This window comes from Lynx canadensis, chromosome C1, assembly GCF_007474595.2.
Source record: "Lynx canadensis isolate LIC74 chromosome C1, mLynCan4.pri.v2, whole genome shotgun sequence".
In the NCBI taxonomy this organism is placed as follows: Eukaryota; Metazoa; Chordata; class Mammalia; order Carnivora; family Felidae; genus Lynx; species Lynx canadensis.
Window position 1 is genome coordinate 43331594 of NC_044310.1, and position 22832 is coordinate 43354425.

Below are 22832 nucleotides of genomic sequence, written 5' to 3' on the forward strand. Positions count from 1 at the left end.
CGGGTTCCGCGCACGCGCGTCTTCCCAGCCCAGCCTTCTCCCCCGCCCCCGCCAGTCCCGCGGTCCCACAGCGCTAGGTCGCCCCCAGCCCCCTCCCTCCTCCCAACCTCTCTCGGTCCCACCCTCCCTAGCTTTGTGCCCGGGGCGCCGAGCCGCTTCCCCCATCAGCCGCGCTGCGGGAGGAGGGAGCCGCTACCTAGAAGCTGCCGCTCGCAGCCCCGGGCAGGGGCACAGGTAGGTGGCGGCCGCGGGCTGGGCCGCTCACGCAGCCCAGGGCTGCGAGTGGGGGCGGGGGCGGGGTGTGAGGGAGGGGCGGACTGGGGGAGGGGTAGACCGGGAGGGACGGGGTTGGGGTGTGGTTTGGGTGAGAGGTGTGAGGATGAGGAGATAAGGGTATGGGACATGGGTTTACGGGTGGGGTCGGGGTGCCGTGGTAGGGCAGTTGGGGGCAAGGTGGGAGAAAGGACCTGGGCCACTTTGGGCGGGCTCGGGGAGGGGCATGCGTGGGAATTGAGGGAGGGGTGGAGAATTGCGGTACTGGGGAAGGGGAAAACGAAATGGGATTTGAGGGTTGTAAGAAGGAAAGGATCAGGATTGGAATAGAAGGGGTAGGGTCTTGGGGGTAGGGGAGAAAAGTTGGGGCTGTGGATTATGAAGTTGGGCGTTGTGAGGCGTGAAGGAAGGGGATTTTGAAGGTTATCGACAGAAGACAAGAAAAGGGATGGAGAGATTGTCGTCCTAGGAGAGGGAATCCCAGACAGTGGGAGGAAGGGAAGAATACATGGCGAAGGACAGGGGAATCGATGGGGGTGGAACAGTGTGGGGAAGGAAGGAGAGGCAGGTGGAAGTGGAATAAGGTGTTTGGGACCGAGAACCTTATTTCACAAGGGCCATGGAAGGACTGGAAGGGCCTGAGATGTGAGAAGTCAGGGCAGGGATGCTGGGAGTGGATGAAGGGAGTGAGGTGAGGATTTGGGGTGTAGAGACTGGGTTGTGTGTGAATAGCTCTAGAGTTGGCAGGTAGAAGAACTGTAAGAGTGTCAGGATGTAGAAGAGATTGGCCTGCTCCTGGAGGGAAGTAGGGAGCTGGGTGTGGTGTGAAAGGAAAGGGTAGGGGTGAAAAGACAGGTAGGAAAGTGCTGGGGGGGGCGGTGGGAATGCAAGGAGTTAAAAATCGAATAATGGTGGTGACACAGAACAATGCAGGTAAGGCTGTTAGTTGGTTATTGGTGGTTTGAAACTAGTTTCTGTTCAAATTTTGGTGTGGAAATTTTCTCAAGAATACTGCATTTTCAAATAAACCAAGGGTGTCTGCAGCCTTGGGATGAAGGCCATGGGTTGACAGATGTTTTCCTGGTGTGTGGATGTGGGTAATTTCTGCCCTGGCAGAGGGTGGAAGGGAGGCCTCAGTGTAGCTCTGTCCTGGCTCTGTTCCCACCAACTCTTTCTTCAGATGTCCACTTTTTTTTTTTTTTTTAATCTCCTCTCTGCCCACCCCCCACCCAAGCTTAAGCCAGTGAATACCAGAAGGATCAAACAGGTGGGTGAGATTAATTTTTAACATCTTTTTTTAATCCTTAAGGCTGATGTCATATTTTTATTCTTGAGAGACAGTATCATGCAGTTGAAAGAGCTTGAGCTTTGGAGTAATACAGCCTTGAGATTGAATTCTGGCTCTGCCATTTACTAGCTCTGTGCCCTAAGTAAGTTACTTTACTTCTCTGGGCCTCTTTACCTGTTAAGTGGCAATCCTGATCTCAAAGGATTGTCAAGGGCTACATGAGATCACTTAATAGAGTACCTAGCACGGTTCTTGACATCGGGTCGGTGCTTAATAAATGGTAGCTATCACACCCAGTATCATCATCATCAGTATGATTTATTCTTAGGGGATTGTTACTTTACCTCCTAAAATTAAGGAAAGTGTTTACTTCAAATTAGAGAGCCATAGACTCAGCTCACATTTTTAATCCTGTGACTTCTGTCTCCGATTCCTTCCCTCCAGTCCATTTGCGTGGGATGGTCCTGCTTTTTGCTTGGTAAACTGGTTGCAGGTTGTAAAAAGTTGCCATGTTTAGTTATGAGTTATTTTTGTTTTTTGCCTCTTATTTAGAGGCTATAAAGAACTGAGTTCTTAATGTAGTAAGAACATTTTCATTTGATGAAATGATACGTTTTGTGATAACTTTGGCTCATTTGTGGTGACTGAATAGAACACTGTTGTAATATTTTCTTTTTCTAAAGTTTATTTTGAAAGAGAATGAGTGAGCAGCGAAGGGGCAGAAAGAGAGAGGGAGAGAGACAGAATCTCAAGCGGACTCCGTACTGCCATCACAGAGCCCAACATGGGCCTCGAACTCATGAACCGTGAGATCATGACCTGAGCTGAAATCAAAAGTCAGACACTTAATCAACTAAGCCACCCATGCTCCCCATGATATTTTTCTATGAGGTTGTATGGTTTACAAAACTGCCTCTCTGGAGACCAGCTTGGAGACCATCAGAATACCTTGTCATTCTGTTGATCTAATATGAAATGTAGTTAATACAGATCTCAACTAGACATTCTTACAGATACTAGTTATTTTAATTTTCCAGTTTGTGTGAGATTTTTGCCATGGTATAGCACAGGCCCTGTTGCCTGAGGGCCCATTTATAATAGACCGCCGTGTATAATGGCCAGGCATAAGTAAAACCAAGTACAGAAGCTTTATGTGGAATACTCTTGTCTTTATGGTTCTTAATCTTGAAAGGTTTAAACATTAATTCTTAGCTCATTCTATAGTACCTCACAAACTCTCCGGAAGCTTCTTATTGGGAGAATGTGAGATGCACAAAGTTAGTAGTAGAAATCAAAGGTTACCTGGATTTCCTGAACCAAGGTTAGTTACTCAAGTACCTTCAATTGAAGAGCAGAGGAGCCTTGGGGCTTCTGGACAGATAATGTAGGTTTACTTTTCAGGAAATACTGGGTTTTTCTTTCATCATTTAGAAAGATAACTAGCATTTGATGAGTACTTTAGAGGTAAAATATAGCCAGAACTATGCCTTTTTTGAAAGTGATCGATGCAAAGAGAAGCTGCCAGGATTTGGGGCAGCCTGGGTTAGCATCCTTACTCTGATCCCAAGTTGCTTGTGCCCTCTGCTGGATGGAATCAGACTTTTCTGATTTTCACCCGAAGTGGTCATTCATCCATTTGTCCATTGGACTCCAAAGTTTGTGGAACACACTGTTGGGGTGAGAGTTAGGGGTAATACGGATGGGCACACCCTGTTTCATTGTCAGGGAGCTTATAGTGTGCTGATTTATTATAATATGCTATCTTCCATAGAATTTGCCTTTTTCATATTACAGTCAAGTCATTCTTTTTTAGGGCCATGCCTGGTGACAAATTTCTGATCCACAGGTAGAGTAGGGCTCTAAATGTCCAAATCCAGGGATAGAGACTGAGGGGCTCTGCTTTGTCTCCTCATCCTCAAGATTAAAGTCTGTGAGGTTGAAGGGGCCAGACACTTATCTCTACTGGATGAAGAGCTTAGAATAAGAGAGGCATTTCCTTAGCAGCAGGCACTGAATACTGCCAAGAGTATGGGTTAGAAGAGCTGGCACTGTGACAGGAATTTTTTTTTCTGGGTTTTAGATTTTTTTCCCCCTGGTAGTACCAGTAGCAATATACTCCCATCATCTGCTTTGCTTCTTCCACCTGCAGAAGGGTCTGGCAAGTCGGGGAGGAGTCTGCAGCTGTTGCCTAGAAGAGGAGCTGGCTCCTAGCAACAGTATCATCAGGCCCTGCAGCTCAGAGCACTAAGTCTGTCCCTTTGAGGTCTCACCCTTCCTTTCATTCAGTCCAGCAAGTATCTGTTGAGGGCTTACTCAGTACTAAGCCCTGTGTTGGGCCTGGGAAAAAGAGACGAATCCATTAAGTGTCTTGCCTTCAAAGAGCTCATAGCTCTGAGAACATTAGCAAGTGAACAGACATAGTACACAGTGCTACATGCTATATAGAGAGAAGGAGACACTGGCCCTCTGGGAAAATCAGACAGGCATGCACTGGTGCAGGGGTTAGTGAAGATTTCCCAGGAGAAGGATGGTGGTTGAGCTCGGTAATGAGAGTAAGGCTTAACTAGGTCAGAAAAGCAAAGAAGGATGTTCCAACCAAAGAGAGCAGAATGGGCAAAGACCATTGGGATAAGAGAGCACAGCCAACTTACTTATAGTGTGGCGTGGCTGAAGGTAGGGCATAAGAAGATGGGCAGGAAAAGGTGAGGCTGTCAGGCTAGGCAGGGCCCTTCTTTTTGATGTGCTTTTATACACGTAATTATCCTCCAGAGAAACATGGATTGCACTGATGCCCACAAGCAGGATCACTGTTTGATCTCCAGAGACTCAGCATTTTTGATCACTGACTTGTTTGCTTTTACATGGCATCAGAGCTACATCCCAACCCTGCACGGATGCAGAGGAAGCTGGGCTAGCTCATTTTAAAAGCCAGAGTCTTTTATTTATTTTAGAGGGAGAGAGAGAATCCTAAGCAGGCTCCATGCTCATTGCAGAGCGGGATGTAGGGCTTGATCCCATGACCCTGGGATCATGACCTGAGGCAAAATCAAAAGTCACTTAGCCTAACCAACTGAGCCACCTAGGCGCAGAGAGAGTCATTTAAAGATAAAGGCAGCTATTTGACATGTATACATTTTTTTCTGTCTAAGTTGCTGTGGAAATGATAATCAAACACTTTCATTTAACATAGCAATTTCTCATGTATTTTTGAAATCTCACAGTGTCTCAGGAAAACAGATATTCCAATTGATGCTTGAGCACAAAATGTCACCCATAGGATTGCATAAATGCCCACTGTTTTTGGTATTTTGCCTTAGCTCAAAAGTATCTAATAGAACCTTAAGAGATAATGATGTTTCCAAGGAGTAGAATAGCTTTCTTTTTAGCTCTTGTGATGGAGGTCTTTCTTTGTAGATCCAAAAAACCGTATTGCTCGTGGTCTATGTAAGGGTTAGCAAATGAGTAAACTTTAGTTCCCCAAATATCTGCTCAGGGACTGTTATATGCCAGAACACTATGTTAGGGAGTCTGGATGAATTAAACACGGTCCCTCTCCTCAAGGAGCTCAAACCAGTAGAACACAGGCCCAGAAATAAATCAGTAGTGGAACACTGAGTCAACAAAGATGTGGAAGGTGCCAAGGTAGCAAGGGAATTATTAGTTGCTGGTCTTTGTTCTGTGCATAAATATATTTTTAAAAACAGAAATAGTAAATTTCTTATGTACTGTTTGTAACTTTCAAATCAGTAAAAAAATTTAGGATTTTAATGACTGCATACGTTCCATGGTGCAGATGTATCATAACTTACTTAATAACACCCCTGTTGGGGGCGCCTGGGTGGCGCAGTCGGTTAAGTGGCCGACTTCAGCTCAGGTCACGATCTTGCGGTCCGTGAGTTCGAGCCCCGCGTCAGGCTCTGGGCTGATGGCTCAGAGCCTGGAGCCTGCTTCCGATTCTGTGTCTCCTTCTCTCTCTGCCCCTCCCCCCTTCATGCTCTGTCTCTCTCTGTCTCAAAAATAAATAAACATTAAAAAAAATTAAAAAAAAAAAAATAACACCCCTGTTGGACATTTAGGTTGTTTCCAGTTGTTTTGCTATTACCAACTGAGCTGCTATGACTTTCCTTGGAAGTGACTCTGCGTGCTTCTGTAACTTCCTCAGGGTGAATTTTAGAAATAAGATTTGAGCTGGCTTTTGAAAGATGAGTGGGAGTGCACCAGGTACAAAGAAAAGGGGGAAAGTAAGAAACTGCGTTCCAGGTAGAGGCAATAGAGGCAGCCTTCATTGCCAGAGTTCACAGGCAACTGGTAAGCTTTGTTTCCCCAACCAACCAAAGGGCCTTCCTGGTAGGCTTATAAAGCTCTGGGCACAGCAAGATGAAATTACATGTTACAAATGGCATTTTAATTGGATTGCTTCCTTTGTGCTTTGCTTTTACAGTTGCAACCAAGGCAATGTCTTACTACCTCAACTCAGAAAACCACCTGGACCCAGGACCTATCTATGTACGAGAAAACGGTCAGCTACACATGGTCAATCTGGCCTTGGATGGTGTCAAGAGTAGCCTGCAGAAGCCAAGGCCTTTCAGACTGTTTCCCAAAGGCTTCTCTGTGGAGCTTTGCATGAACAGGGAAGATGATACTGCACAGAAAGAGAAGACTGATCATTTCATCTTTACATATACCCGGGAGGGGAATCTTCGGTACTCTGCCAAATCTCTCTTCAGCCTCGTCCTGGGCTTTATCTCCGACAATGTTGATCATATTGATTCCCTTATTGGCTTTCCTGAGCAGATTGCTGAAAAGCTGTTCTCTGCTGCAGAAGCCAGACAGAAATTCACAGAGCCAGGTGCAGGGCTGAGGGCTTTACAGAAATTCACTGAAGCCTATGGAAGTCTGGTGCTTTGCTCCCTGTGTTTGCGAAACAGGTGGGTGTTCCGATTGGGATATCGAGTATTTTATTGGGTGTGTTAATTCTGTCTAGTGCTCAGGCTTTGTGGGCTTGGGGGCTTCCCCCATCAAATAGCAGTTCAGTTGAAAACTTCCAAATACAAAGTGGCAGACCATTTTGAGAAAAATCACTCTTTCTCGCTCCCTACCCCCACCAGAAAACAGCTTTATTTTGAAATCTCTTTGCCACTACTTGACTGCTACCACTCTTCCATTCAGTAAAAAAATAACTCATCTACCAACTCCCCCCCACCCCCAACTTTTCTAGTGTGAGAAAACAGAAAAGACAAAGAATGTGATCTGCCAAATATCTCTTGGTATGCTCTTGGGGATGTGAAGATTAGGAACCAGAGTTCTGGGCTCTGTTCCAGTTCTCAGACCTCTAGATATTGAACATTAGATAAAAAGGAACTTTAAAATAGTGATTAAAATTGCGAGTATCCTAAAGTTTGGAAATTTTCACATAAGATCTGTTCACCTTAAAAATAGAAACTACCAGTTATTTTATCAGCAGAAGATGGGTTTATTCAGGAATAAAAGAGAATTGCAACCTGGGACGAACAAGCTATGGCAAAACCACAGGCAAGTCCAAGGGAACAAAGGAGAGGCATACTTTTTTTTTTTTTTAATTAACTTATTTATTTTGAGAGAGACAGACAGACAGACAGACAGACAGTGAGCAGGGGAGGGGCAGAGAGAGAAAATCCCAAGCAGGCTCCACGCTGTCAGTGCAGAGCTTGATGCAGGGCTCAAACTCACAAACCATGAGATCATGACCTGAGCTGAAATCAAGAATCAGAAGCTCAACCAACTGAGCCGCCCAGGTATCCCAAGGCATATTCTTTTAAGGAGAAAAGGAAGGTGGGAAGGTTGTTTGGAACTAAAAGTCATTGGAGTAAGCTAGGAGTTCAAAGTGTGGTGACTTTTCATTGGTAAAGCTATTGCCAGGGTGGGGGGGTGGGGGGGGCGGATGATGAGGAAAACAGTTTCTTTACTGGCTGGGAGTAGTAGAATAGGGTTTGCGTGAAAGGTCAAGTCCATTTAAGGTCAAGCCTCGCTCTTTCTGTTGGGTCCACTATTGACTCCTAGTGATAGGGCTTAAGAGCTCCCCCTGCTGAAAACTCCCCTATTCATTTTAGTGAGGCTTCCCATGACTCATTTTCACAGGTCCCAACAGCAACCCTTGTGACTTGCCTTTGCTCATATGCTTTTATTGATTGATTTTTTTTTTTTATTTTTTTACAGTTTTATTTTTGAGGGAGAGAGAGCAAATGGGGGAGGGGCAGAGAGAGAGGGAGACACAGAATCCAAAGCACGCTCCAGACTCTGAGCTGTCAGCACAGAGCCTGATGCAGGGCTCGAACCCACAGACTGTGAGATCATGACCTGAGCCGAGGTTGGACACTTAACCAACTGAGCCACCCAGGCGCCCCATGCTTTTATTGATTTATTTAAAGTTTTTATTCCATCATGTAAAATGAGCATTTTTTAATAAAAAAAAAAAACACTTTAAAAACGTGCATGGAAAATTCAAACACAAAAAGATATAAAGTGAAACAATCTCCCATTTTATCTTCTATCTTTCCAGAAGCAACTACTATTCACAGTTTTACATCATTCCAGAGATATCTCGCACATGTACACGCATCTATAACTCTCCCCTTTGTTATACAAGTGGCAGCATACTGCTTACACTGTTACACACTTTGCTTTCTTTACATATTTTGAAAATCATTAGCCATCAACACCTGTAGATTTAAAAAATTAGTGTGCCACTGTGTGAACTTTTCTTGTGATTAGAAAATGTGAAAGGTAGCTTACTATTAAGATGCACCGTCAATATGACTGTTAAAACAAGGCTAAGAAGAGCATATACGAGAAGAAAGTCATACCAGAAAGCATAAGCTAAACTCATATGCTTACAAAAACAAAAAAGAAGCAATCTTTATTTAATTGGCTCACGGAATTAATGGTTTCACCCCAGTCCTAACCTTGTACTATAAAAAGACAAGGCATAAACACATGCCGATGAGAGCAGAACCGTGGACTTAGGAACGGAGCAGGCACATTCTAAAAGCTCTGTCTCTGTGCTGTGGTCAGTCACGACCAAACCGGGGGCCGCTGCCAGAAGAAAAAAGAATTACCTTACCTAAATGAAAAAGCCTAAGCAATATTTCATCGTAGCTCATATATTTAAAATACGTTTTACTCCTTCATGTTTTGTTCCAAGTTATTTATGTTCATTGTAGAAAAATTAGAACAATGAAAAATAAATGGATGATACATACTGTATCTTAAAATTATTTTATAAAGGCAGTGCATATTTGGGAAATACATAAAGCTATAATTTTAAGAAATTCATAGGGCCACTATATGTGGTGATCATTTTCAAATACACACTTGGAAATATATTCTGTAACTTGTTTTCTGTTTTTCCCCCATCTACCATTATAGCTAAGGTATTTCTTATGATGGCAAAAATACTTTTTATCCATTTGTGATGTCTGTGTACCATTATAATTTTCTTTATAATTTTTCAAATTTTCTTAATTTTTTTCTACAAGGAACTTGTATTACTTTTATAATCAGAAAAATGGAAACATTTTTAACATGATTTTTGATTCATGTTTTAGTGCAACAATTCTCAACTTTGTTGCCTTATTCAGATACAAGAGTAAGATTTTCAATTATGGTTCCAAACTTCCCTTCTACTTTAGAATCCCCAAAGGAAAAATAGGAAATGGACAAGAGATTTGGGTTTGCATTTACAATCCAGGGCTGATGCTGCTGCAGAAAGGTTTTACCAGCACAAAAGAGTTCAAGTCAAAGAGAAAGAGGCTGAGAAAATTATTGAAAATAAGATGATTGGGGATGTTCAGTCACTTGCTGTCCTGGGGTAGGTCACAAAGCTGCTTGTCAGAAGAAGCCAGTGTCTTTGCAGCTGGGTCCCAACCGTGTAAAACTATTTCTTCCTTGTGTTGAAAACCCAGTGGTTTGGGTTTTTTTAAGTTTATTTATTTTGAGAGGGAGAGAGTGTGCGCACTCACGTGCAAGCATGAACAGGGGAGGGGCAGAGAGAGAGAGAGAGAATCCCAAGCTGACTTCGCCGTCAGCCAAGAGCCCAACACAGGGCTTGATCCCACAAACTGTGAGATCATGACCTGAGCCAAAATCAAGGGTCAGATGCTTAACCGACTTGAGACACCCAGGTGCCCCGAAAGCCCAGTGATTTTTAAACCTACTGGTGGTCACAGGGAGGCAAGTATGTTTTCTTAAAATATCATCCTGGGGCTCCTAGGTGGCTCATTGGGTTAAGTGTCTGACTCTTGATTTCGACTCAGGTCATGATCTCACAGTTTGCGAGATCAAGCCTCACATTGGGCTCTGTGCTTAACAGTGCAGAGCCTGCTTGGGATTCTCCCTATCTGTCTCTCTCTCTTTCTCTCTCTCTTTGCTCCTTCCTCTGCTCACACTCGCCTGCACGCTTTCTCTCTGCCTCAAATAAAAAAATAGCTACCATTGAATGAAGTTCTATAAGATGTCATGTGTTTTTGGAATATTGTTTCTAATTTTCTTAATAACTCTTAAAAGAAGTAATCCTTTACTCCATTTTCTAGCTGGAGAAATTGAGGATCAGAGAGGTTAAGTAACTTTCTGTAGTCACACAAGTAATTAGCGTTGTTAAAATCCGAATTCAGGTGTATCTGACACTAAAATAAGCCTGTGTTCTTTATGTTGCTTCTCCATTACACCATTCTGAACTCTATGGGGCAAATCGGAAGACCAGTGTTGAGCAAGACCCTAGAGCTTTGATCATGTCCTAGATAAGCATCTAGTAGTGTCTGTGGCTTTGTATGTTGGTTTCTCAGCCTTGATTTTGTAATGTTTGTTAATCAAAGTATACATTGTTAGGTCCTTTGCAGATAACCCTTGTTTCAGAATTACTGAAAATATTTTGGTTAATTGATCAAAGGATGTGTGTTTTCCTTTCTCTGATTGCCAGTAATCCCCCAAATCCCCATTAACCCACTTCAACTCTGTGATTGGAAGATGGAAAACAGCAGCTTTATTTACAGTGCAATTAAAATATGTCTGAGTAAATAAGGCTCAATTGTGTACCCAGCTGAGCTCTGTCACCAGGCAGCTTAGAGAGGGTATCAATGCCCCAGGCCATCTGTACTTAGCAGTCAGGCCAGTGATCAGCTTCAGCACATCTTATTTTGATTGGAAATAGGAAGAAAAGAGATATAACTCCCCTCTTGCCCTCAGATTATTCCATCTTGTTTTTGGTAATTGTGATCCTATTGACAGAAGAGAGAAGTAAGCACTATTAAGTGTCACTCCACTGATCCTAGCATACCATTTTGCAATCGAAACTTTAGACACCCATGGGGAGAATGGATGAGAAAGGCAGTCTCTTGCTATAAGTTAGTTTCCCTGTTCTTTTAGGATCCTCTCCTCTGTTTCCTGTCACACCTAATCCCTTTTTGATTTTTTCTCACTGACATCATCTGAAATAGATGAACAACTAGAAAGGGTGGAGGCCCTAGCCCGGGCTGTGAAATGCCCTTTTGATCTTCTTTTCCTCTCCAGAGGCCTGCCTGATGCTTCCTGATAATAGTTTGGCAAGGTGCTCCAGTGTAATTAAATTGTTTGTGCTCACAGACTTGTCTTAACCATCTCAATTAGACTGAGTCTTTGGAGTCTATCATGCTGCACTTACTTTTGGAGTAAAGTTAATAGGCACAGTGGAGTGAGCAGCTGCTGAAGCGTGTGTTTGAATAGAAGAGAGAAAATGTGATCTGCCAAATATCTCTTGGTATATTCTTGGGGATGTGCAGAGATTGGAACCCAGAGTTCCAGGTCATATTCCAGTTTTCAAACCAGTAGATCCTGAGCATAAGGTAAAAGGCAACTTCAAAAAAATGAATGATTAAGTTTTTGAGTATCCTAAAGTTTGGAAATCCTCCCATAGGGCCCAACACCAACACCAAGGTCTGTCTTCTGAAAAAGCAGATATTTTTTCTTGTGTCTTGCCTTTGCTCGTACATTTTTATTTAAAGATTTTATCCCACCATCATGTAAAAAGACTTTTAAGACATTTACTAATTTAAAAACTCAACCTGTGCCCACATAGTAGTTGGTGAAGTCGGCTTATTACATAGTACCTTGTCCTGATAGAATGTTGACTGTTTGACAAAGCCATAAATGGTAACGTTTTAAAAAGAAAAAGTTGTTGATTGCCCTCCATGCCCCACAGATACCTGGTGATTTCAGAAAAACTTGAAGAGATTAAGTCTTTCCGGGAGCTGACCTGCCTGGATCTTTCCTGTTGCAAGCTTGGAGATGAGCATGAACTTCTAGAACATCTCACCAATGAGGCCCTGTCTAGGTATTGACCTGCCGCTACTTGTAGATGAATTGTTTTATTTTTTTAAAGAAAGTTCCAATGGGATCATCTTGAAGAATGCTGGTTATTTCCTAATCCTGTGTTTATTTGCTAATTTTTACTCTTTTCTAAAACATTTTCAATCTCCTTTAACTGAGCATAAGCAATATAGATTGGACAAGTCTTAGGAAAGTAAGTTAGCTGGTTCCTTTTATAAATAACCTTTATTTCAACATGTAGTATAGGAAACTACCAGAGGTGAAAATAATTTTGCTCTCAATTTGTCCAGTCCTAGGTTATTCTAGCATGAGATAGTTATACAGGTATCTACAATCATTTGCTTTTATTTTAACTATCATTGAACTATAAACTACTTAAAACGTAAACTACTAAACACTGCCTAATCCTTTTCAAGAACCATAATCTTAAAAAATCACCCAGTTTATACACATTCACAAATAGACCAACTGATGCCGTTAGTCTGGCCAGCAGAAAGGAGGCCAGGTGGGTTCTTTGTGGTTTCATAAACATCCAGAAGGATAACAGCATTACAAAGTTAAGTCTAACCAGCTTCCTGGGGCCTGCCTCAGACAGCGACACTACACAGTGCCCCATACAAAGGTATTTTTGTGTGGGGTTAGTAAAGGTTCAGATTTCTTGTGTGGGGGACAGTGGAGCAAATTAATACACAATTTCAGGTTAGCTGGATGGATTGGGTTATGGGTATACCTAAAAATCCAATCTGAAAATCTGGATTCATAAAGCTAGTTAAAATTAGAGGATTATTTGCTTTGCAAAATGAATTCTCATAGAAATTCTTTAATAGACTTTCCTGACATAGAGTGTTTTTGGTTTTCACTTAGGATTTGTCGTGAATGCAGCTTTTGTGTTAAACAGGGTATATTTATTTCCTTCATGAAGTCCCTGTTTACCTCATTTGACCATATACTATTAGTGTCCTTTGCCATCTGAGGTTAGTGCTACATTGACACTTTGATCCCTAAGTTAACCGTCAGTAAATAGCAACAAAAGATTTTTAGCTGTTAAACGCATTGGATGTGAAATAACAGGATATAGAGGATATTTTGTATTTTAGGTACTTAGGTAAAATTTATGTGTGTGGACTTTCTCAAACTCTGTTTAAGTGATTTATGTATGGACTTTGTTTCCCTAGTGTAACTCAACTCCACCTGAAGGATAATTGTTTATCTGATGCCGGGGTGCGGAAAATGACAGCACCAGTTCGAGTGATGAAAAGAGGCCTTGAAAATCTAACATTATTAGACTTATCTTGTAAGTTTTATTAGCAATTATAGTATTTAACGTTGGAAGAATGGCCTTAGAAATCACCTATTTTTCCCCATCAATTTAGAGATGGTAAGATGAAGGGGAGGTGACCCTTCCTAGCTGCCATAGCAAGTTAGTGGCAGAGCAGAACCAAAGCCAGAGGCTGTTGACTCCTGACTATATTCCTTTCCTGTATGCTGCCACGTCTTTAGGATAGGAAACACCTTTCGCAGAGCTAGAGCAAACAGTCCTAAAATTTATATGGAACTACAGAAGACCCCGAATAGCCAAAGCAGTCCTGAAAAAAAGAATAGGAAAAGCCTTTCCACATTCATCTGGGTCACTTACTGTGTACAGACAGAACAGCCTTTCATCATATTCATGGCACATATAAAGGACATGTGGCTCCTCTCTCTTTGAGTTGCTGATCCATGGTGTCTGTCACCTAGGTCTTTTTTTAATCAGTATTTGTCTGATGACAATCTGGATGAATTCACAGTTGTGATAACTTTCTCAGGATTAACCAGATATTGATTTCAGTGGTAGAAAGCTGGTAGAGATCATTTACAATTTAGCTGAGCATCCATTGAATATATAGCAGGTTGGTATGGTGTCAAAAGAATAAAAGGAACAGGGGTTTAAGATCAGAGGACAGTCCTTGCTCTGCTGTATTTTTAGCGGCTGTGTACCCTTGAGCAAGTTATTTAACCTCCTGGGCCTTAGCTTCTGTAGTACAGAAACAATAGTGAATGTCCAGTCTCCCTCCCAGGAAAACATATTTATTCAGCAAATATTTTTTGAGCATCTAGAATGTGCCAGGCATTGTGCTTATGGCCTTGAGGATTCAAGTAGTACTGTCTGAGTTGAGAAGGTAATATGTGAGAAAGGCTTCTGAAAACAGTGCAAATTAGTGAGTAGTGGTTGTCCTATGTCTAAATACCTTTGAAAATCTTTTTAAAGGGACACTTGGGTGACTCAGTTGGTTAAGCATTGGACTTCAGCTCAGATCATGATCTCGAGGTTCATGAGTTCAAGCCCCACATCGGGCCTACTGCTATCAGCATAGAGCCTGCTTGGGGTCCTCTGTCCCCGTTTCTCTCTGCCCCTCCCCTGCTCATGCTCATGTGTGCGTGTGTGCTCTCACTCTCTAAAACAAAAAATAAAAACATTAAAAGAAAAAAGAAAGGTTCATAGCTTAAAAATACATATATTTTTAAAATAAATCTTTAACTTTGGAGGTGAAATAACCATGCACAAAGTCTGATAAACCATTTTAATACATGTTCATGTATGCTACTTTCATAAAGCTCCAAATTAAACCCTTTGGGATAACTTCCTGGTTAATTTTTTTTTAATGTTTGCTTATTTTTGAGAAAAAGAGAGAGCGCGCGTGCGAGATGGGGAGGGCCAGAGAGAGAGGGAGGCACGGAATCCGAAGCAGGCTCCAGGCTCTCAGCTGTCAACACAGAGCCTGATGCGGGGCTCGAGCCCACAGCCGGTGAGATCATGACCTGAGCCGAAGTCGGACACTTAACTGAGCCACCCAGGTGCCCCCGTTTATTTTTCTGCTAATCCCCAGCTCCTAGAAAGTTAGAGCTATAAAGGATCTTAAGGGTCATCTAGTATGGCTTTTCCATATTACAGACAGGATAGAGATAAGATCCTTATATTGGTTTTCTCTGCAAAGTTTGCTCACTCAGTACTTTATATTTTATTGTTTGGCATTTTTTCTGAGTTTGTTGTTGGATTTTAGCATTAGTTATACTGTATATTATAATACAGCCTATGTTTCTGGCATCTAGGTAATCCTGAGATCACAGATGCGGGCATTGGATACCTCTTCTCTTTTAGAAAACTAAACTGTTTAGATATTTCTGGGACAGGGCTCAAGGTAAGACATTTGCTCCCTTCTTTTATTTCTCCAGACTGACAATTAGATATTTTTGGCTCCTGCTAATTGGTGTTTAGAAAGAACTGGTATTTATGATAGTACTTATTTCCTACTGAAAGTAAGCACGAATTGACCAGATGTGTGTGCATTCTTATTCTTTCCCTCATAGGACATCAAAGCCATCAAACACAAGCTCCAGACTCACATAGGCCTTGTCCACTCCAAAGTGCCTTTGAAGGAATTTGATCACAGTAACTGCAAGACAGAGGGCTGGGCTGACCAGGTACTGCAGTTTTTTCTCTCCCACAGTGAGAAGTCCAAGTGCTTCAGTCAACACTTTGAACAAACATTAATCCTCTTGGTAGTCTGAATGAATGGCCGTCTTCATGTCAAATCGGAGACACTGATGGCCTTTAACTGACCCAGCTACTTAAAGCAAGGTGTTAGATGCTGATCCTTAAATCTCTTGCTCTGGTCACTAGCTTGTGTCTCATCCTTATTCACCCTGGGAGAAAATGCCATGTTATAAACAACTCAGAAAACATATTCTGGGGGGCGCCTGGGTGGCGCAGTCGGTTAAGCGTCCGACTTCAGCCAGGTCACGATCTCGCGGTCCATGAGTTCGAGCCCCGCGTCAGGCTCTGGGCTGATGGCTCAGAGCCTGGAGCCTGCTTCCGATTCTGTGTCTCCCTCTCTCTCTGCCCCTCCCCTGTTCATGCTCTGTCTCTCTCTGTCCCAAAAGTAAATAAACGTTGGAAAAAAAAAAAAAATTAAAAAAAAAAAGAAAACATATTCTGGCTTGCTATGCAAAAAAGCAATATGACCTAACTTTAGGACAAATTCCCTTAGCATGTAGATAAATGCTGAAAAGAGAATAAGTTACACTGTTTAGGATTCAAATCTGATTCTTCTCCTTAGTTTGGACCAATTTCTTAACTCTTAGAGTCTTAGTGAGGACATACCTTTTTCTGTCCTCTCACTAAGCAAACCCTCCCATTTTCAACTTCTTGGCTCTGATTCTCTCATGTCTTCTTGGTGGTCTTCCTCAACTTGGTAAAGTGTAGACCTAAATAGGAAGTCAGAAGGTAACCGAGTAGTAGAGCCCCAGTAGACGGCAGCTTGCCTGTAGCTCGTGCCTTTCTTCCTCACACACTTTAATATTTCTTGGTGGAGGCCTAGAGGACCCACCAAAATGTTTGGTTCTGAATTCCTCCTTGGCTCCACTATAATGCATGATGGTGGACCTATCCAACTGCCTAATTGTAGCATCACCTCCCTGTAAGTAATCAAGAAGGGGTGAGTCAGTATTTTAGGAGCACTTTGACATTTGTCCAGAAAACGTTATGCTGAAATAATCACAACAGTGCATTGCCAGAAGGTTTGTAGCACTGAATGAATCCTATATGTATCCAGTGGAATTGGGACAGATGTGGGATAGTCAAACAAAAGTTTAATGAAGTTTGGTAGCACATGATATGGTGGAGTGAGCATAGGCAATGGAGTCAAAGAGACAGGAATTTGGGATCTTGGCTGGACAGCCCAATAGCTACATGACTTAGGCAACTTGGATTTGCTGTTTCTTCATCTGTAAAATGCAGAAATCAGGACCTCTCTTAAATAGCTTAGTGAGGATGAAGTAAAATACCTAGCATCCTGGCCTGAAGTACAGGTGTACCATGGAGATATTGTGGGTTTGGTTCACATCACCTCAATGAAGCGAATATTGTAATAAAGCAAGTCAAATGAATTTTTTGGTTTCCCAGTGCATATAAGATTTCTGTTTATACTGTAGTCTGTTAAGTGTGTGACAGCATTGTGTCTAAAAAAGTAAAGTACGTTACATTAATTAAAAATATTTTATTGCTGAGACATGCTAGCCATTGTCACTTGAGCTTTCAGCGAGTCATTGTCACTAATGACCATAACAAATGTAATAACAATGAAAAAACTTGAGGTGTTGCAAGCATTACCAAAATGTAACACAGAGACGTGTAGTGAACAGATGCTGTTGGAAAAATGATGCAGATAGACTCGCTTTACACAGGATTGCCACAGATGTCTAGTTCATAAAAAACAGTATCTGCTAAACGTAATAAAGCAAAGGTCAGCAAAGAGAGGCGTGCCTTTAAGTTGATGGGGCTCCTTCATACACGCAGCTTCAGGCCATATCCCCCTGAGCAGGCCCCTAAAGCGTGGCCGCAGCATTTTACCCATCTCTTGCTGATCCCCACTGAAATGTTTCAGGCTGACTCCAGTCTCCTGCCTCGTTCTCCCCAGGTGACACAGAAAAATGATGGCCGCTAACAGGAGTCCCCATACTGCCCTATCAGTGTCTCAGAATTTTTCCATTTCTTCAACCGTATCCTACTTCCCTCCTATCCAAGGGGTCAAGTGTGCCACTTTATTCTAGGGATAAGCATGTCAGTGTTTGTTTTTCAGTTACAGTCCCTGAGATCTCCACATTTCTCTGGTATAGGTCACTAACAATTATTTTCCCCTGCTGCCCCACCCTTCAATTTTCAGTCTCATGCCTTGTTGGCCACTTTCTTTCTGTGTATAAACATGAGTTACCTTTTTTCTAACATGTTCTTCATCCCCCCCTAATGCAGCCGTGAATTGGTTTCGCGATCTTGCCCCCCTCCTCATTGCCCACTCAGCTCTTACTCCCTTGTAATCTAGGTGTCTGGTCTCCGCTGCTCTGCGGTGGGTGTTTTCTTGAAGGCGGCGTGTGATCTCCACCTTGCTCACTTTTCTGCAGTACTGGTATAAACATACGTACCTTATGCCTTCCTCTCCTGGCCTTTCTCCTGACTCCTGCTCACTTCTCCCTCTAGCTCTTGCTGATTCCTCACTTCCTCCTCCCTTCCTCTCTTTTCTCTCACTCTCCTGGTGATGTTAACCGATCTTAGCACCTTAACTGTCCCTGCAGGGAAGATTTTACCTTCTCTGACACATCAGACTTCAGACCCGTTCCTAAATATTGTCCACAAATCTCTACCGTGCACCCCAGATTTAATGTGTCCGGAACCAAGCTCATTTTCCTCTTCCCTTTCCCCCAGAAGCTCTTCTTGATATTCTTACTAGTGTTAGCGGAAGCACTATTTTCCTGATTGCCCACTGAGTCACCAGGTTTGGTTTATCCTGGCGTTCTCTTGGATCTGACCCGTTTTCCACAATCAGGAAGTTATCCTGGAAGGGATGATACCTGGTATTCACTGAGTGCTTCCTGCGTGCCAGACACTGCTAAACCCCTCATTTAATCTTCCCAAGAGCCTGGTGTGGTATATACTGACCAAAGAATCAAATCACTTGCTGAGGGTACCCTGGCTAGTAAGTGGAGGCACTAACTCTGTATTCTTACACTCTTGTGCTGTCCTGCCTCTGTGTCCTGAAATGTTTTCTTCGACTTTCTTTAGGATCGTTTCATTGCATACTGTAATGACAACTATTAAATTAAAAGTTCTTGTTACTTGTGGTGTATGTGAAAGAATCGCTTACTTTGTTTATGTATATTTTATATTCAGCCAAGTTTCCAAAAGAATTTGTAGTAGTTTATAATAAAAATATATTTGTAACAGATTTAAAAAACGGAAACTGATCATGAAAGATGAGAATATGGAAACATGGGCATTTTACGTACAAGAGTTTGAATTGTATTTGGTATATTTAAGGCATGGAAGTGAGTCTAGGAACGTGTGAAAAGTATTATGACTAAGGTTTTACATTTTATTACTTAATTTGAGAACATGCACTTTTTTCTAGCTTGCAATAGAGATGAAAATAGGGACTCAGCTTCATAGATTTTTCCTGAGTCATGGAAACACAGATATCCAACATATTTGTATTCTGATCACCTTATGTGTTAAAACAGAAAATCCAGGCTTGACTTGGTTATTCTCACCACCTGTCATCTGAAGTAAGATTACCACAGGGATTTGTGTTTCTGGAAAGGGAGCTAGAGGAAACAAGGAAAACTTGAGATTTTGTTCGGAGTCAAATCTTTCCAAATGCATTTTAGATTGTTCTGCAATGGGAGCGTGTGACTTCAGAAGCTGTGAAGCCACGAGAAACCGGGGAGCCTCGAACAGCAGCTCAACACTTCTGTAAGAAATTTCCTTTTCTTTGGAGTTTTTGCCCTTGTTATTTGCACCCTTAAAGCAGTTAGCCCATCTTAACCCAGTGGGAAAAGTAATTATGATGGTATTGACTTAAAGAGATCATCAAAACTTGTATTGTCTCAGCATGCTACAGCGTAAGTTCACACTTAGCCTCAAGCACCTACACCAAGAAAGTAGTTTATTAAATGTACGTGTGTGTGTTTGTATGAATATCCCATTTTGTTTCAAAAAAGATTTGCAGTGGCACAAAAGTGGATAGAGCACAGAACATTAAAAAAGGAATTAAGTGTAACCAAAAGATAGAAGCAACGCAGGTATCCATCAAAAGATGGAATGGATAAGGGTACCTGGCTGGCTCAGTCGGTGGAACATGTGACTCTTGATCCCTGGGTTGTGAGTTTGAGCCCCAAGTTAGGTGTAGAGATTACTTAAAAATGAAATCTTTATTTATTTTTTATTTTTTTTTAACGTTTATTTATTTTTAAGAGAGAGAGAGAGAGACAGAGCATGAGTGGGGAGGGGCAGAGAGGGGGGAGACACAGAATTTGAAGCAGGCTCCAGGTTCTGAGCTGTTAGCACGGAGCCCAATGTGGGACCTGAACTCACAAACCGCAAGATCGTGTGTGACCTGAGCCGAAGTCGGATGCTCAACTGACTGAGCCACCCAGGTGCCCCAAAAATAAAATCTTTAGAAAAAAAGAAAAGAAAGATGAGTGGATAAATAACATGTAGTATTTCCATATAATAGAATATTAGCATTAAGACAGAAAGAAGTTTTGACATAACATGGATGGAATTTGAAGAGATCATGCCAACTGAAATAAGCCAGTCAGAAAGAAACAGGTTATATGATTCCTCTTATAAGAGGTTCCTAAAACAGTCAAGTTGAGAGAAACAGAAAATAGAGTAGTGGTTGTCAGGGACTGGCAGGGAGGGAAATAGGGAGTTATTGTTTAATAGGTATATCATTTCATTTTGCAAGATGATAAAGTTTTGAAGAAAGATGGTGATGTTTGCACAACAATGAATGTATGTAATGCCACAGAACTAACTATACACTCAAAAATGATAAAAGTGGTAAATTGAGGTTAAGTATATTTTATCATAATTTTTTATAAGAGTTAAGGGATGAAATCAAAATGAAGGAAAAATAAAGGTAGCAAAATAAGAATTCAGGGCATACCAAAAACTATAGAATAGGGTGGTATCATTTGCTAGAGTGTGCCACAAATTTGGCTCTTTTTTAGAAGACAGAGTCCAGATTTTGAAGAATAATAGGGAACATTTTTTGAGCTTTTACTCTGTGCCGAACATTGAGCTGAACACTTTATATGTTGCTTCATTTATCTCCACATCACCCTCATAAAATAGGATTTATATCCTTATAAAGCTGAGAAAACTGAATCTCCGAGAAGCTGCTTGCCCAAGGCCACTTATCCAGAAGTGGCAGAGCTGGGATTTGAATCCAAATCTGTCGTACTCCCACATGAGTACACGCCTCCACCCTGTGCCAGTGCACATGCCACTGTTCCTCTGTAGGGCATTCAGAAGAGAATAAAATTAATCCAGACCTCTGCCTGTTAAGGCCTTTGTCGTTTTCCTTGGATCATCTCTCTGGACTTGGGCAGGCATTAGCACACCAGCATAGTCAACTCGTTGCCCCTCCCTCTGTCACCCTCACAGATGGCAAGCGGGCTCGAACAGAAGCCCCTGTGAAGTGTGCCCTGGCAGATACCCACATGAACTCTTCTGAGAAACTCCAGTTCTATAAAGAGAAAGCCCCAGACTGCCATGGGCCACTATTGAAGCGCGAAGCTGTCTCAAGCCAGGAGTCAAAGAAGAGCAAGAAGAGAGCTTTTGAAGAGCCAGAGAAGGAACAGAGCAACTCTTCACAGTCTTCAAAGCAGAAATACGTGTGTCTTGCTGTGGAAGACTGGGACTTGTTAAATTCCTACTGATTGGTAGATAGGAGTTGACCTCTTTCCCCCTACACTTATGTATGAGGAAAGGGGGCTGATGGTGTTTTCCTTTTTGTTTGACTTTACCTATGGCATTAGCATAGCAAGTGGATATTTCTACTTTTGTGGTGGGGGAGGGGAATGCTATGGAAGTATGTAATAATTTCTAATGTATATTTTCAATACATAGTAATTTTTTCAAATAAACGTTTTTGCTGTCCTTAAGTTCTGCTTGTGAAATGTAGACTGGAGCTACAGGAAACACCACTTTGGTTTGGGATAGGAGGCCAAGTGAATTAACAAGGCGGCTTAGCATGATTTGTTACTACAGGGTGACCCAGCCAAGAGGGTGTGTGTGTGTGTGTGTGTGTGTGTCTGTCTTCCTTCCATTACTGAATGCCTATGTGCCACACCCTGTCCTCACAGCAACAATGGAAGATAGGTACTAGCCCCACTTTAGAGTTCGGAAAAGTCAGCATCATAGCGAAACTATGGAGAGAGCCCAAATGTCTGTTGACTGATGAATGGATAAAGAAGATGTGGTATATATGATGTGATATATATGTGTGTGTGTGTGTGTGTGTGTATAAATGGATAAAGATGTATATATATGTATATATGTGTGTATATATGTACATATATGTGTATGTATATATATGTGTATACACACACACACAGTGGAATATTATTTGGCCATCAAAAAGAATGAAATCTTGCCACTTGCAACAATATGGATGGACCTACAGTGTATTATGCTAAGGGAAATCAGTCAGAGAAAGACAAATAACCTATGATTTCACTCATATGTGGAATTTAAGAAACAAAACAGATGAACATAATGGAAGGGTGGGGGAGAGAAGAGTGGGAAACAAACCACAAGCGACTCTTAACAATAGAGAACATACTGAGAGTTGATGGAGAGAGGTGGGTGAGAGACAGGCTAGATGGGTGATGGGTATTAAGGAGGGCACTTGTTATGAGGGAAAAAAAACACCTCAATAAAGAAAAAACTCAGCCTCAAATGAGTTGGTTAAGATCACAGAGCTCATAAGTGACAGAACCCAAATTTATACTCATTTTCGTCCAACTCTAGAGCCTACTCTTACATTACCTTCCTAAATAATAGTTAATGTTTATTAAAATCCCAACTATTAAGTCTATGAAGTAAACCAAGAATTGTCACAATAGTCCTGCAAAGTCAGGATTATCACCTCGATTTGACATGAGGAAACTGAAACCAATGACTTGCCTTAGACCAATGCTTCTTAAGCTTTATTGTGCATGCAAATCACCTGGGAATCTTGTTAAAATGTAGATTCTGATTCAGTAGATCTGACGTGGGGCCCGAAATTCAACATTTCTAACAAGTTTCCAGAAGATGCTTGTGCTTCTAATTTGTGGACTACACTAAGAGTAGCAAGGTTCAGGACCTTCCCTGTTCAATACAGTAGCCCATAGTGACATGTAGCCTTTTGAACACTTGAAGTGGGGCTAGTCCAAATTGAAATGTGCTGTAAAAAACATACTGGATATCATACCAAAGTACAAAAAAGTATAAATGGAAAATATCTCCCATTTTTTAGTATTGACTACATGCTAAAATGGTCATTTGCGGGTTAAAATATTCATTTCACCTGTTTTTATGTTTCTACTATGATAGTACAAAGTTTACACGTCT

At 41.8% G+C, this 22832-nt stretch overlaps 1 protein-coding gene across 2 annotated transcripts; it reads left to right on the forward strand.

The window, feature by feature from the left end:
* The first annotated feature begins 40 nt into the window (after positions 1-40).
* On the forward strand, positions 41-21379 carry LRRC42 (leucine rich repeat containing 42). 2 transcript variants are annotated; one of them, XM_030324252.1, is made up of 8 exons: positions 41-234; positions 6003-6489; positions 11772-11903; positions 13075-13193; positions 14990-15078; positions 15248-15361; positions 19097-19181; positions 20880-21379. In XM_030324252.1, the coding sequence occupies exons 2-8, from the start codon at positions 6017-6019 to the stop codon at positions 21152-21154; spliced, it is 1287 nt and encodes a 428-aa protein (XP_030180112.1). In that variant the 5' UTR covers positions 41-234; positions 6003-6016; the 3' UTR covers positions 21155-21379. The 2 variants fall into 2 exon arrangements, with proteins under 2 accessions (XP_030180112.1, XP_030180113.1); XM_030324253.1 differs by lacking the exon at positions 41-234 and adding an exon at positions 1173-1540.
* Positions 21380-22832: the final 1453 nt, after the last annotated feature.

Bases quoted from the DNA above. Each gene is read 5' to 3' on its own strand.
- LRRC42 (XM_030324252.1), top strand. From the start codon at position 6,017: ATGTCTTACTACCTCAACTCAGAAAACCACCTGGACCCAGGACCTATC. The intron at 13,194-14,989 runs GTAAGTTTTATT...TCTGGCATCTAG, and splicing joins AACATTATTAGACTTATCTT to GTAATCCTGAGATCACAGAT. The intron at 15,362-19,096 runs GTACTGCAGTTT...AATGCATTTTAG, and splicing joins CAGAGGGCTGGGCTGACCAG to ATTGTTCTGCAATGGGAGCG.